General features: G+C 45.0%; 1 protein-coding gene across 2 annotated transcripts; it reads right to left on the bottom strand.

Annotated features, from left to right (window-relative positions):
• Positions 1 to 235: 235 nt before the first annotated feature.
• Positions 236 to 10,989, bottom strand: cdc42ep1b (CDC42 effector protein (Rho GTPase binding) 1b). 2 transcript variants are annotated; one of them, XM_035180632.2, is made up of 4 exons: positions 10,532 to 10,988; positions 5,442 to 6,032; positions 4,125 to 4,652; positions 236 to 1,440 (listed from the first exon to the last, which is right to left on the bottom strand). In XM_035180632.2, the coding sequence occupies exons 3-4, from the start codon at positions 4,573 to 4,575 to the stop codon at positions 806 to 808; spliced, it is 1,086 nt and encodes a 361-aa protein (XP_035036523.1). In that variant the 5' UTR covers positions 4,576 to 4,652; positions 5,442 to 6,032; positions 10,532 to 10,988; the 3' UTR covers positions 236 to 805. The 2 variants fall into 2 exon arrangements, with proteins under 2 accessions (XP_035036523.1, XP_035036524.1); XM_035180633.2 differs by lacking the exon at positions 5,442 to 6,032 and having other exon boundaries at positions 10,532 to 10,989.
• Positions 10,990 to 14,610: the final 3,621 nt, after the last annotated feature.

Raw genomic sequence — 14,610 nt, 5'->3', positions numbered from 1 at the left:
AGTACAACCTAAAATGATGCTGCCTTCAAATACTTCAAATAAAGTGAAAGCAAAGAAGCTACTGGAATATTGCATTTGTTATTTTGTGCTGGATTGTAAACTATTACTGATTTAATCCAAATTAGAGGAATTTTCTCCATAAAAAAACTGCTTCATATGTTGGATTATCATAAAATGTGAGAACATTGTAAAAGTAAAACAAAGGTTTGATGAACAAAAAGTATATTACAGCTGCAACTGTAAAAAAGCATTTTATTTCCTATGACAGTTAACTTATTTCCAACGTATGCAGATGTTTACAACATTTATTAATATGAAAATATAGTCCAGATGCTGCGTGATCTTTATTCATGTGAATCATATTATGTTTTATGTCGTGTTAGGTGTTGATCTGCTGGGAAGAAACAAACAGTCTTTCAAAATCCACTGTTCTTCAGAGTGTTCTTCATTCAGAGTCATTCCATGATTTATACTATATAACATAGTTTCTGTTATAAATAATCTGTATAATTTCACAACTGTTGTGTTGTGCAGAGAGAGAGAACGTCCAGGATCCAGGTCAATAATGAAAACCTTCCTCCTGCAGAAACTGAACACAGACCAGGATCTGGAAGCTGATCAGTGATGCATGTGAGAAGAGGAGGAGGAGGAGGAGGAGGAGGAGGAGGAGGAGTGATGCTTCTGCAGAGGAAGAACAGAACATCATACAAACCTGTCTGACTTTACAAGATCCCTCAATGTTTTCCACAGTTCTGTTGGATCAACGTTAAGTGTGAAGTCTGTCTTTCAGTCCGAGTTTCAATATCTACACTTTTATCTCCTCCTCTTCCTCAGTGATGCCGTACGGTGTTTTGCGGCTGCAGGACAGAGCAGGTGAGGGGGTGGTGCTGCTCATCTTCGTCCCCTTCGAGAAGGACCCTCCGCCGTAATGACGAGAGAGCACATCCGCTGCCCTCTGGAACTTTTCTGCCTCCATGACAGGCTCCACTCTCTGTGGAGACCCAGTGGACGCGTCCGGCGTCCTCAGAGACCCCCTGTCCTCCTCCTGCTCGTCCCTGTTAGGGCTGCATGACCGTCTTCTGCTGCTCATCGTCCTGCTGAACGACCCGCTGCTCATGGACGGGTTGGGAGAAGTCACCTCAGGGCTCTGCACAGGCGTCTCCGTTAGAGAGTCCTCATCTTCCTCTTCTGCTTCCTCATCTTCCTCCTCTGCGGCCGGGCTGTGGTTGGACATCTGGAGGTAGTGGGGGTTGTCAATCAAGCTGAGCACCTCAGACATGAGAGAAGGCCCGAGGTCTACGGTGAACGAGGCAAGCGAGTCCGAGCGAGTCATGGTGAAGCCGCTGCCGTCGGTCAGAGACCCTCTCTGCACGTCAACGTCCTGAAACTGTCTGTCGAGGCGAGAGAGGCGGGGCAGAGTGACGAATCCAGACTGAAGACCTGCAACAAAAAGACACACTGACGTCACTCATGTGAACCAAACTGATAATACAACATCAAGAAAACCTCTCAAACACATTCTCACACCTGAACATTGATAAAACGACTTAAAACCTACAAGAGTGACACCAATGTTTACTGGACATGTGGGATATTGAGTTGTTGGATTTAAAGTGACGTTGGGCGACTTCATTGTGTTTCACAAACGTAAACACCTTTAACAAAGTTGTAAATAAGGTGATGGACACTGTAACGGCTCACAAAGTTTCTAAATGATATATTATTTGATATTTATTCATTTGAGTAAACCTGCAAAGTTCCTTTATTGCAGTAAACTTTTTCCACAGAGTGTCTGGTTGTTATTAGTGTTGACGGAGCAGCTGCAGGACAGAAGACAGTGCAAAATCAAATACTCTGGTTTATGTCACTTAATCGTTCAGACACAGAAAGAAGCTGATGGAGGTGAAATGATACAGAGCTGATAAGAATGAGGAGGCTCGTAATGCCAGCAATGCACCTGCTTCACCAGAAGATGGCAGTACGTGAAAACCCCGTAGTGATTCCCTCTGCCAAACTGAAGTAGTGGATTACTTACTTACTGTCTTTAGCAATACTGTAATCTCAATTCCAAGAAGAATTACAATATCAGATATATACCCATAGTCGACTGGAATACACTTTATTCGTGACCTGCATTCCTAAGACTGAAATCTGCCCCCGGATGAGCAGAGACTGTGAAAAAGGTGGGCGGGAATGACATAATGACATATGTGGCCAACAGAGAAACCCACTGGCATCCAACATCCTCCCTCACTCCACCGACTCGGCCCCTCGGGCTCCGGGCACATTCCTCCTGAGTTGGGTAAAGAATTTGGAGACTCAGAGGGGGATTTCCAGCCGGGACGCTGGGCTGCTTCATCAGCTCGGATTGGTCCACAGATTATAATGAATGGTGCATTTATGCTGTGCATCCAGGCGGCCGCACACAGACACAGCACAGGAAACGCCCACTAAGTATCTTTCTCCTTCTCAAACCAGCTTTGTGTGTTTGTGTGTGTGTGACCTAGTTGTGTACAGGTGTCGCCTAGGTGATCCCAGATGACTCGGAAGAAGCCGTGTGTGTTTGCTGGTCGTCCTGGAGGAATGTGGGAACGATGTTGAAAGGAGGACAACCTCTCCCGCTCTATTTATGTGTCCACGGACATTTATAGTCGACTCTTTTCAGCAGCTCTTAATGCTGTTTGGTCTGCAGGAGAGAGAAGAGTAAGAACAGAGGCCGGCCAATGTATCACTGCACCAGGTCCTCTTTGTTTTCCTGATTCCTGGAACATCGAAGTGTTTAGTCTTTGTGTTTGCTTCAGAGTTTACTGGAACAGAAAGTGTACTCGCTGTAGTCTGCAGCTCTTCAATCGCCTCAGAAACAAATGCTCCTTTTGATTTAATGTTACGTCCTGAGCCTGAAACCAATGAAGGTTATGTTCTATGTTCGTCTGGGAGGAACATAGAACATTTTCTCAGAGAATAATTCATGGACTGATATTTATGAGTGTGTCAAATTTGATGCAGATCCAAATGAAATCTGGATCTAGTGAATTAAATGAGGTTTCATAAAGGGACAGTTTGACCTTGTTTGTTTGTTATTTAGCAGGACCCCCAAAAAAAAACCTACTAAACCAGTTTCCATGAAAGTCTGTGGACGGGACATGACCCAAAGAATCTATTAAAGTTTATAACTGAACGCTGATATAAATCAGTCCAGGTCGTCTTTAGAAAAGCTTCAAGCTGTTTGTCGAGCAGTGATAAAAATACAGACTCATCTGTCGTCATGGAAACCTAAGGAAGCGTATTGCATTCACTTGAAAAAAAAATCTGTTTTTCTGAGATAATTATCACGGAAATTCCGAGATAAGTTCTCAAAAAATAAAAAATAAATAAAAAAATCTGTTTTTCTGAGATAACTATCTCGGAATTTCCGAGATAATTATCTCAGAAAAACAGAGTGAAGGTGAAAGTGAAGTTCCTGTATAGACGCGGACTTACTGTTGCTGCAGATAGATAAAGGATAGTTTTCATTTTTGTCCATAATTCAAAGCTATTTTATTTAGTGGCTTTATTATGGAAGGTTGATGTGTGGTTCCTGTTATAAGCAGGGTGTTGGGTTCTGTCGATAGAGAAGTTTTGAAGTGTGATGGAAAGTAAACGAGTGTGATGTCCCGATTCAATAACCATCTCTCGTGTCCTCTTTCGGCTGAGGCCTGTGACAGTATGAGAACAACACGCTCGGCTGCATTAGTCTTTTGTGGTTCACTGTTATTTATACAGAAGGAGAGTCTGACAGTTTGAAGCGACGCTATACGTCATGGCGCTAATACAAGAAACAGTTACATGCAGCTCTATGGGGCTCTATGCAAAACGTAACTTCATCAAAATACTAGATTACAATTATCTCAGAAAAACAGAGCCTTTTTTTTTTTTTTTCAAGTGAATGCAATACGCTTCCGTACAAATCAGCCAATTTCCTGATTTAATTTAGCAAATTTTTCTCAGGTTTCCTTTTAACTTTAACTTTAACTGTGAACTCACTGGTGTGTGCACAGCTCTGTTAGATAAAGATCTGTGCACAAACACACACACACACACTCTGAGTATTATTTTATAACCCCGTGCTGGAAGTGATATCTCACCATATGTGCAGAGGGAGTCCTGTGTTGAGCTGACAGAGTTTGGGAACATCATCCTCTTCATGCACCCGTTGGGAGAGTCCATGTTCAGCTGGGGCAGGGAGATGGCGTTCTTGATGATGGGTGAGACGTCCGGCGGCGGGGACAAGTCCCGGGAGCCCCTGCGCGGCCGTGGCACAGAGTTCTTCCGTACGTGCTTGAAGGTGCGTGTGAAGAAACCCGTCGTCTTGGAGCTGCTCGTGGAATCCGGACTTCCAGGCTCCTTGACGCCCCCGTAGTTACTGAGGAAGGAAGTGTCACCGAACACGTCCCCGCCGCGGCCAACATGCATCGTGTGTCGGAAGTCGCCCATTGGAGGGCTGATCATGTCCACAGAGAGGTCGCTCTTGAACCGGCTCTTCCCCTGCGAGCTTGACACAAGGCCCTTAAACCCTGGCAGTTTTCCCAGACTCATGGTGGCAGAGAAGTTGTGGAATTTCCCTTTAATTCAAATGGGAGCGTATGGGTGCATGTCCGTCAGGTTTGAATCCACTGTGAAACCAGAGAGGGAGAGAAAGAACAAATTAAGATGCCAGGACAGTGAGGACATGCAAGACAACTATGTGGTTGTTCAGTCTGCAGGGAATGTGCGAATAATCCATTCTCCACACGACCAGAGCCAACGATTCATCGGTCAACGCTTCTTCCCCTGGATCTACACTGAAAGACGCCAGCATGGATGTAGAGTCCCAGTGTGCATCTCTTTTCTCTTTCTGCTCTGTCTCTGTTCTGCACAGCAACGGCCTTCAGTCAAAATAACAAACAAGATGAATAACAAGGTCGCACTCGGTTTCCTCCGGCTGCCACGGCTCATGTGGCCGGAGAGTTTTGGGGCAGAGCAACAGAGTCCAGCCGCAAAACAGCAAATACACCGAGACGTAAGACATGCAGGGCTGTGTCCTTGTCAGTCTAAGAGGATCATCTCTGCCTTGTGAAACCAAAGTGTGTTTCATTTACCTAAACCTTGTAAACAAAGCTTTTTAAAGAGTTAGTTTATAACTAACTCTGTGATATGAAATGTAATTGGATTATTATCGCCCCTTATTCACAAGAACGTGTTTTCTCTTCTCATTATTGTTTTAGCTTTTTCTTAGCTACTCAGTTCTGTGGTTGTCAACGTCACTTCAGCATCCAACAAGTGTGCAGCTGCAGGGATGCAACACGTGCACGTTGAAACTTGAATTTAAAAAGTGATCATGAGTTTTCTCCTTTTACCTTCAAGAACCTTTTAATGGAAGTAAAACACAAATAAAAGACGAGTGTCAACACAGTGTTTCTTACTGGACGTGGCTCCTTCCTGTGTGTGTTCAACAGCGTCTGACAGGATCTGGTGTGTGTCTCATCCGGTGAGTTGTTCTTCCTCAAGGTTCAGGCAGAGAGAGAGAGAGAGAGAGAGGGAGGGACGGGAGACAGGGTGGGGGGGCTCCACCACCATGCACCGTCTCGCTCTAAAGAGATTTATCCATGTGTGCACCACGCTGCCTGTAGACCACACCAGCTCTGTCGCCAAACGTCTTTGTCCTGCGTCCTCCCCCCCCCCGGTCCCGACACCAGACGTCCGACAGTCAGAGAAAAACAACCAGAGCGAAGGAAAAAGAAAGAAGAGCGATGCTTTCTCAAAAAGGCCGATAAAGTGAAGAGGCGTAATCCAGTAACTGTTTTGTCTGCATCACCCTGGAAGAACGACGAGGCTCCTTCAGGACTGTCCACGCACTGGATTAGCTGATAATCTCCTCTGTCTCCCCCCCCCCCCACCTTCCCGACTCCCTCACTTGCTCTCTGCCCTCTTCAATCCACTTAGTTCTCCAATGGCGTCCACGGGGAGGGGGCGTCTGTGTTTCTCCTCTTCTCTTTCAGTTCACTTGAGGCCAGCTAAGAGAGAAAGGGGAGAGAGATGTGAGTTACACACTGGACCAAAGTCTGAGGCCGGAGCGTTCAGGAGCACATAAACATGTCGGGCAGCTCAAAACGTGGGATTGACTGATGCTGGGGATGTTTTCTCCTCTCTCTCTCTCTCTCTCTCTCTCTCTCTCTCTCTCTCTCTCTCTCTCTCTCTCTGTTGCCAGAGGAGTCAGCAGCTTCTTGGGGGAACGAACTTGTGAAATAAAACTTGACTCCATTGCTTCTTACTGCGTCTGAGTCATATAGTGAAATATTCATTGCAGTACAAGACCTGTCAGTCATTCTATCTTCACTGTTCTGCAATTTATTTTTGCAAACGTCCACTTGTGTTTTGAGCTTTCGACTCTGAGAAACTGTGCTTGCCTTTTCTTTTATTTTCTGACATTTTACAGACCGAGCATTTACAAAAAAGTTCAATAATCAAGAATATATCGCAGCCGAGACTAATTCCCCATCTCGCCATGTCAAAGAAAGTGACCAAGAAAGTCCTGCATCTGCTCCAGGATATCATGGGTTCTTCTTTGGGCCATGTCCCGTCCCTCCACAAGATTTCATGAAAATTGGTCCAGTAGTTTCTTGGTAATCCTGCTAATTAACCAACAAACAAGGCCACAACAGTTCAAAAATTCACTAAATCCAGATTTGTATCATATCTTATCCTTCCACCAAGTTTCATCATTATCCGTTTAGTAGTTTCTTGCGTAATCCCATAAAACTGCAGTTTTTCCTGCATCGTATCTGTGTTTCCTAGATACACTCGGACCACCGCCTGCTGAAGAAATGACCCCGGGTCCAAGTGAAAACCAGTAAACACCGAACATGTGACCTCTCTCAAACCGCAGCCAGGGCTGGATTAATGTCCCAGGCGGCTGGAGACACTCTCCGAGGCCGCGGCCATCTGGACGTGTGATATAACAACCTGAGCAAGGTGATGCGGTGCCAACCTTTCTGCACGGGCAGCGTCCCGGCCTCAGATTACCTTCAGTAAATCTACCAACTAATCCCAGTTTTTCAACCGTTCCAGGGCAAATGTCTGTGGGGGGCTGTCACTCACTGCCTAACCTGACGGAGAGGAGCACACGATGAAGGTGTGGGTGTGTGACAGCCGGAGTAATCAACTTAGAGGTGGCGTTGAATATGGAGGAGGTGGGGCTGGACTGTGGCTGTCGCCTGCTGATCCCTCAGCTCGTAACGCGTAGCTTAAAGGAAGATTAGGGCCTGTGGGGCACGAGAAGGTGAGGACACAAATATCCTCTGTGTGTGATGACAGCCACTGGGTTTATAACCAGATCCTATCAGAACCTGTGTTTAATTTCACTTTAGAGACAGTTTCCATCCCTAAATCCCTGATAAGCATGTTTTTCTTTCATCTGTCCTGTTTCATGTCACAGCTTCTCATGCTGTAATTGACATGTTCTCTGCTTTTACAGCTTCCACCCCCCACATCAGCCTTTTTAATCTGGTTTCTTCTTTCTTATTGAGCAGTAAATGAGGCTCAACTGGAACCTCTCTGTGCACATTAACCCGGCACAGAAACTTGGCCTCGTTAGATGCACACGCAGACGTTTAGATCTGCTGAACGTATTTATCTGTAAGTTGGACCTGCAGACGTCCACAAGCAAGAATGTTTTGCGTGAGCTCTCCAACCCGTCTGTCTCTGATTGCAGAGACAGACGGGTTGGAGAGCGTGATGGGAACAGCGTGCGATGGGGAGAGCGGACCGGACGGTCTAAAGGATCTGTGGACACTGATGGGAAACACATTTTTACCTCCGGTTTTTACGAGTGTTTTTCCCTCCAAACTTCTATTTCGGACTCGTCCTTCAATCAGGCTTTTATATCTCTGTTTTTCCCTCAGTCCCAAACACACACAGAGTGAAACATGCTGTTACTCTTCCTGCTGAGAGAAGATTTAGACTCAGTGAAACATCTGGAGCCACGGCACCACAAATTGCAGGATCAGGCTCCGGTGACACTGGTGATGGCGCTCAATCATATGTGAGCTGATACATGTGAACATGAGCGTCTCAACACCCACCGAACTTTAACCAGTTCACTCCTAACCCAAACCTTAACCTAACCACAAGTCACCTCCTTCTACTGACGTTAACCAGGACCAGGAGATGACGTTCTTCATCATTAGGACCGAGCTCTGGTCCCCGTCAGGTCCACTCTTCCTCACAGGGTCTGTGTTTATGCTAACAAAGATCCTAGTGAGGACACAAAAACAAGTACACAAGGCCGGGCGGCAGTGGCTCCGCTCTGAGGTCGCTTCCTCCATTGGACCAGAGGGCCACAGTCCTTTTTTCAGCACGGCACCAGCAAAACTGTGGTTGAGGTCGGAACACGCAGACCATTATGCACGGCTCCAAAACACAACATGTTTAAAGGATCAGCTGCTGCAACGTGGCAAAGCACGCCGAGGCCTGCCAGCTCCATATGGCACGGATGAGACTGTGATCATTTAGGTCCCTGGTTCGAATCCCGGGCCTTTGTGGGTGGAATGTGCATGTTGTCACCTCCCACGGTCCAAAGACATGCAGATTGGATAAGGTTAATTGGAGACTCTTGATTGACTGTCCCGGATGTTAACAGATGTACAGATATCTGATTGTGATGATGTGGGTGTATGATGACGTCTCACGGTATCAGAGCAAACAGATCTGTGACTTGTGAATTACCTTCCACTCAACTGCCACACTTTCCTTAATGCTCAGCAGGGTCAACATCACAGAGGAAACATTCCAGATAAGATTTCACTGCACATTAGAACCCTTCAGCTAATTCAATGGCTTCTCATACGACGTGCACAGACCTGAAAGAAAACGTTACAAAACAATAGCAAGCAAGCGAAGCAAACACATTAATGTCTGTGGTCAGTTTTAAAACCTCATAGATTCTTTTTTTGTGTATGGGACTCGTGTCAACGGTGCAAAGGGGAAATGAGGCCGAGCAACAGTGAAGTGCAAACATATCACAATCCTTTTCGAAGCTGAGCTGAACAAAGAGCATAAGGAAACGTAACCTCGCCAAACTTCCACCAAGCAAACAGGGAGGTGCCGTTAATGAAACATGAAAGAGGCTGTTCAAAGGAGAAGCGGTGGGAGGGGGGCATGCCACGGCCTCTGTGACCTTTAAAGATCTAATGAACGTTTTCATTACTTTTAATTTGGTTGTATTTTTACTTCACAGTGATATAGTTTTCACCTCTTTAAAAGAATCATATTTGCAAGCTATTCTTCACAGTGAATCGTATAAAGTCTGTGTCTGTGTTTGAAATGATCCAGACAGGACAGAAGTCCGTCCACTGAAGACCCACAGAGCTGCTGAAGACAGCCAGATGTTGGGATGGGTAGAGGACAGTCTCCCTCTGTGACGTCACCTCCCTGACAGGCGGACAAACCGCTGATCTGATCTCTGAAACAGTTGTTCTGTGGTTTCACTGGAGAAGCACAGTGACCAATTGATTTCACCGGCTGCTTCCAAATTGCAGCATGTGGAAAAAGCTTCTTCATTCACAACGACGCAGCTTGTTTTCTACTCGTCTCGTCACTTTCACATATTATTTCTTGAATAATGATGCCGTCTCCTGACGTATTCACATATATGAGCAGAGTTTGGCCTCTTCAGGACACTGATTGTTTTCAAAAGCTTGCAGATGTAATTTAAGGCTCACGGTAAACTCCATTGAATCCTCAAGTCTTTACACTGGTATCCAGTTAGTTTCAGGCTTGATAATCATTATCTACAGAGGCATGAACACATTTCTAAAATGTTTGATGTTTATATGTCTCTGCAGATCTGCAGGAGCTGCTCAGCTCATTGTGCCCAACGTTAAAACTAAAATGGAATTCAGACACTGTGGTGCCACTGTTGAAACCAGATCCCAATGGATATCAAATCGGATCCAACCTTAAGCTGCTTTAAAAACTTCTCTCACATTCATTTAATCACTTAATCTTGCCCTTTAGAGGTTTCCTGTTTTATAATTTAGGCTTTTATACTATTTCTACTGTTTCTATTAATGTTTTACAGTTTTTTATGCATCTGATCTTTACATTTAAGCTTCTTTTATTTCTGTCACGCACATTGAATGACCTCTTGTGTATTAATGCACCATACAAATAAACTGCGTTGACTATAACAGTTTCTGTAACTTTTCTTTATCTACACTATTTAAATGCTCAAGAGAAACGCGAACTAACTTTTAACCGGGCATTTGCAAAGTAATATGAGAAACACATAGATTCATAACCCGCACAGTGACGCACGGTGCGTAAAGTACGCGCGTAAAAAAGGTGAGACTCGTTGTCCTTTTACGCAGAACTGTTCTGGAAGTCAGCATTAAAGTGAGACTGTGTGGTGAGTTGAAGTGAACAGGATTATCTGTTGCTTTCGGTTTCACGCACGTTTAACAGTTTTCACATTTAAAGAAACATGCGTCACACAAAGTGATTTACGAACCCTCACCTCAGAGTAAACTCCAGACGAGCTCCTTCTCTCTCTGTTTTCATCCTCTTCGGGCTGAGTCGTACGTTTCCGCTCAGACATGTGGCGGCTCCGAGCTGCTGCTGACAAGTGGAGGGAGATGGAGAGGAAGAGGAGGAGGAGGAGGAAGAGGAAGAGGAGGAGGAGGCTGGACTCTAGAAAAACGTGAATAGCTAATTAATGATGGATGAAGCTGAAGCCAACAGCAACATCCTGCTGCAAGTTCATCTGCGATAAGTGAGCAGAGGTCTGGGAAGAAATGGAGAAAGGACTAGAGGACCATGCGCAGTAAAAGTGTGTAAATCAAAAAGAAGAAAAAGCAGAAAGAGCAGCTGAGGTTCAACAGCCTCATGTGTGAAGAGACAGAGGAACAGACACTGAGGTCAGACTGAATCCTGCAATAATAAACCACTGTGGCTCTTCCCACACTGTCCTGTCACTGTGTGTGTGTGTCTCCAACTAAATACGGTTGTTTCTGCGGGTTGTACTGGGACCTAGAAGTCGGGGATCGGGGGGCAGCAACTTGGATTGTGAAACATGAGCCTGCACATGTAGTAAATGATGGAATGATGACACACACACACACACACACACACACACACACACACACACACACACACACACACACACACACACACACACACGAGACATCATCCCTGACCTTTGCTCAGCTCTTTAAACATGATCTCTTAATAGCTCCTGTGGGTCTCATCTACCTTTCTCCCCTCTTGACCTCCCTCTTGACGAAAATACACTTGTCACTGCGGCTTTCATTTGGGCATGCAACAATAGTGTGTATGTTTGTGTTTCTGTGTGTAACGCATGCATGTGCACAACAGGACAAGACATTCCCATCAGTCATTCCACCTGTCAGGGATTTACGATGACATGTCGTGAGCATCATCACACACATGTACAAAGTTTATTTATAGAGCGTGTTTAAAACTGCCACAGATGATGAAGTGCTGAACAGGTTTAAAATGTAAAAATCAAAGAATATAAATATTAAACCAGCGAATAGATAGAATAATAAAAAATATAAAAGCAATAACATGTTAAACATCATAAATATTTGACAATTATAATATTGCGCAATTTATCAACACATCTTAAACCTAACGTCAGGTCACCCCTGTGTTTTTACAGTTTGTTCCAATGATCAATGTGCATCTGTGGTTTCACTTGATGGAGGAGGAGGTGGAAGGAGAGACTCTCCAGGACGAACACAGGACAGTGATCCTTCAGCCCGACGCCTGAAACATCCAACTGAACTCAAGCTGCATCTGTGATGCAGCTTGGGCAGAAACAGGAATCTTTTATTTTGAACGCTAAAATGAATTTCCTGTCCCACATGTGAAAAGACCGAATAAGACAAGACAGAGAGACAGAGAGGTGAGATAAAAGAGAAGAGGGAGCACGGTGGACTGAGGAGATGACTCAGAGCGAGGGGAGAGGGGAGGTGGGGTGGGGGGAGCAGCTACTGATGTCAACAGCTGCAAAGTATCAGACGATCTGTGATGAGCAGAGAATGAGGGGGTGAGGAAAATAAAACCAGAGGAAGGAGGGAGAGATAAAAAAAAGGAGAGAGCAATAACAGGAAGTCACACACAGATACAGTGTTAAGAATATTGTTGTTGTTGTTGAGAGTTGTGTGAGAACTGTGTGTTATTCAACTGGATTTCAGTGAACAGAGATAAGAAGAAAACCAAAAGATGAAGCTGAGAAGAGGAAAGAAAAGGAGGGAAACAGGATGAGAGGACAGATCACTAATAATAACAATAATAATAACTTAATAATAACTTGTAAAAAAGTAGGAATAAGATGAATCCACTTCAAAAACCAGTAGTTCAGGGAAATGGGGCTGAGGAGTTGAAGTTGGGAGTAAGATCAGTGTGTTGACGCTGAAATGTGCAGGTTTGGGTCCAGAGCTACATGAAAGAAGTCGACCTCCGAGTCTCTGTTTGGATCCTGCTCCTGTTTTAGTGGAGTCGAGCTGCCAGGATGCCGAGTGTTGGCCCGGAGACAATAGAGCTTTGTAATGTCAGGGCTCTGTGCTTTCTAGGCTGCAATAAAGAAAACACACACAGACTGTAATGTTTATTTCTGACAGTTACTGGACAGCGACTCTTCGCCTTTGCCGTAAGAAGCCTGGTCCGAGTTTAAGAGTCCGAGGTTTTTCAGAAAATCACTGACGATCCAGAACAGACGCTGATTTCCCGTCAGCTCTATATTTTTCCATGAATAGTTTTCAGGAAAATACTTAAAAATAGAACTTTTAGCACAGACAAGCAACAAGGAAACACAGCGTCGGTACTTAAGTGTCTCATCGCAGTGACACTCTCTTATTTTATCGGGATCATTCTGCAGACGACTGGTTTTCCTGCTGATGTTTGTGTAGTTGGTGCCAGTTAAAACCGGAATCCCTAAAAACCCAGGGAATGTGCAGCAGCAGCAGCGGCGGCAGGGAGGCGTGTGGCCAACGTGACCCTCACCTGAAAACGTGGAGGTCATCTCCCTTTAGTGCGAACATCCAGCCGCAGTCCAGGACATGTGTGGAAATGTGATCTTAAATATACCGAACACACACAAATACGCAGACAGACACGTGGAGCGCTGAGGCCTGAAGTGTTTTGTTTGTCGTGACGGCTCCGACACAATACGTGACCCTGTTTCTGTTTTAGGGCAACTTTTAGTGTGCGGTCGGCAATGGACGCATTTATAAAACTGTTTATGAATCTGGAAGTTGATGTGCAGTGGTTGATTAAATGTCTATGTCTGCAGCTCAAGTGTGTGGTGGAGCTCAGATTTAGACAGCTATGCTACACCCTGTAATTCAAACATGGACTCAGACCTCACTGCTCTGGAGGGAGAGTGACAGGAAGGGGAGCAGCGGCGGCCGGGGCGTCAGTTTTCACTGGCACCACAAAGCTGTGTATGTGTGCACATTTTTTGCTCGGTAGGTGTGACCCAATGTGAAAAACACAGAGTCTAAGCAGTTTGACGACTCAATCAACAGTTCACATGTCACGCTCCGACACTGAGGAGACAGAGGCACTTATTGGGCGACCGCTGTGGAACCCAAGCCGACTTGTGTCTGCACTCAAATGCATTTTTGTACTGAAACAATGAGTATTTGTGGGTTATAGCCTATTTTGTGTTGACGCAGCCGTAGTTTTTGGGGCTTTTCACCTTAATGACAGGTCAGTTCAAGTGTGAAATGTGGACAAAGAAAGAAAGATAGAAAGATAGATGTACTTTATTGATCCTGTATTGGGAAATTATTAAAAGGGAGGACACGCTGCAAAGGGCCGGGTCAGACCTGAACCTACAGCCACCACAGGAGGACTCAAGCCTCTGCATCATCATATCTTATCACGTCAGGGCCGTATCCAATCTATGTCTCCCTCAGGTGTTTATTGGAGGTAATGGGACCCAGTGGGCACCCACTAAGGATGTGGTCCATAGTCGGGGGAGTCTCCCCACAGGGACACTGAGCGTTGGTGTTGATTTCTCGTTTTTGTTGGTTGTCCCCAGTTTTACCTACTTTCCCTGTACGAGAGGTGCCCGCTCTAGTTCAAAGGACATGTTTGGAAAACTTAAATATCCAGAAGCAGCATAGTCCCCCATAGTCCACAGCCTGGACTAAGAGATAATATACAGAGTAGTGAAAAAGTTTTGTTAAGCTCATACAATAAATAAACTCTCCCTTCACTGTCCTCTGCTTTGATTCTTCTGAAACATTTTGTCTCAGTCATTGTTTTTCCAAGCTTCTTGTTTGCTTCACTGAGGTTTAGGTTTTTTCACTCCGACCGTCATGATGTTATTGAAGTTGATTCCATGTTAAACAGGAAATTGCAGGGTTTTACTCTGGGATAGTTACAAGTTCTCATTAAGACTCACTGCCCCACGTGACACAGATACCGAGCTGGGAATGGGACGACACTCTATAACTTTTAACTTCATGAAATGTCTGGAGTTTACTTTTAGGACCACCAGTCTGATGCGTAGTGAAAGATGATGTCCTACAAACGAAGCATGAATCACATGTCAAGATTTAAATC

This window comes from Hippoglossus stenolepis, chromosome 16 (genome assembly GCF_022539355.2).
Source record: "Hippoglossus stenolepis isolate QCI-W04-F060 chromosome 16, HSTE1.2, whole genome shotgun sequence".
In the NCBI taxonomy this organism is placed as follows: Eukaryota; Metazoa; Chordata; class Actinopteri; order Pleuronectiformes; family Pleuronectidae; genus Hippoglossus; species Hippoglossus stenolepis.
The sequence above is the reverse complement of the archived record's forward strand: the minus strand, read 5'-3'. Positions and strand labels throughout refer to the sequence as shown.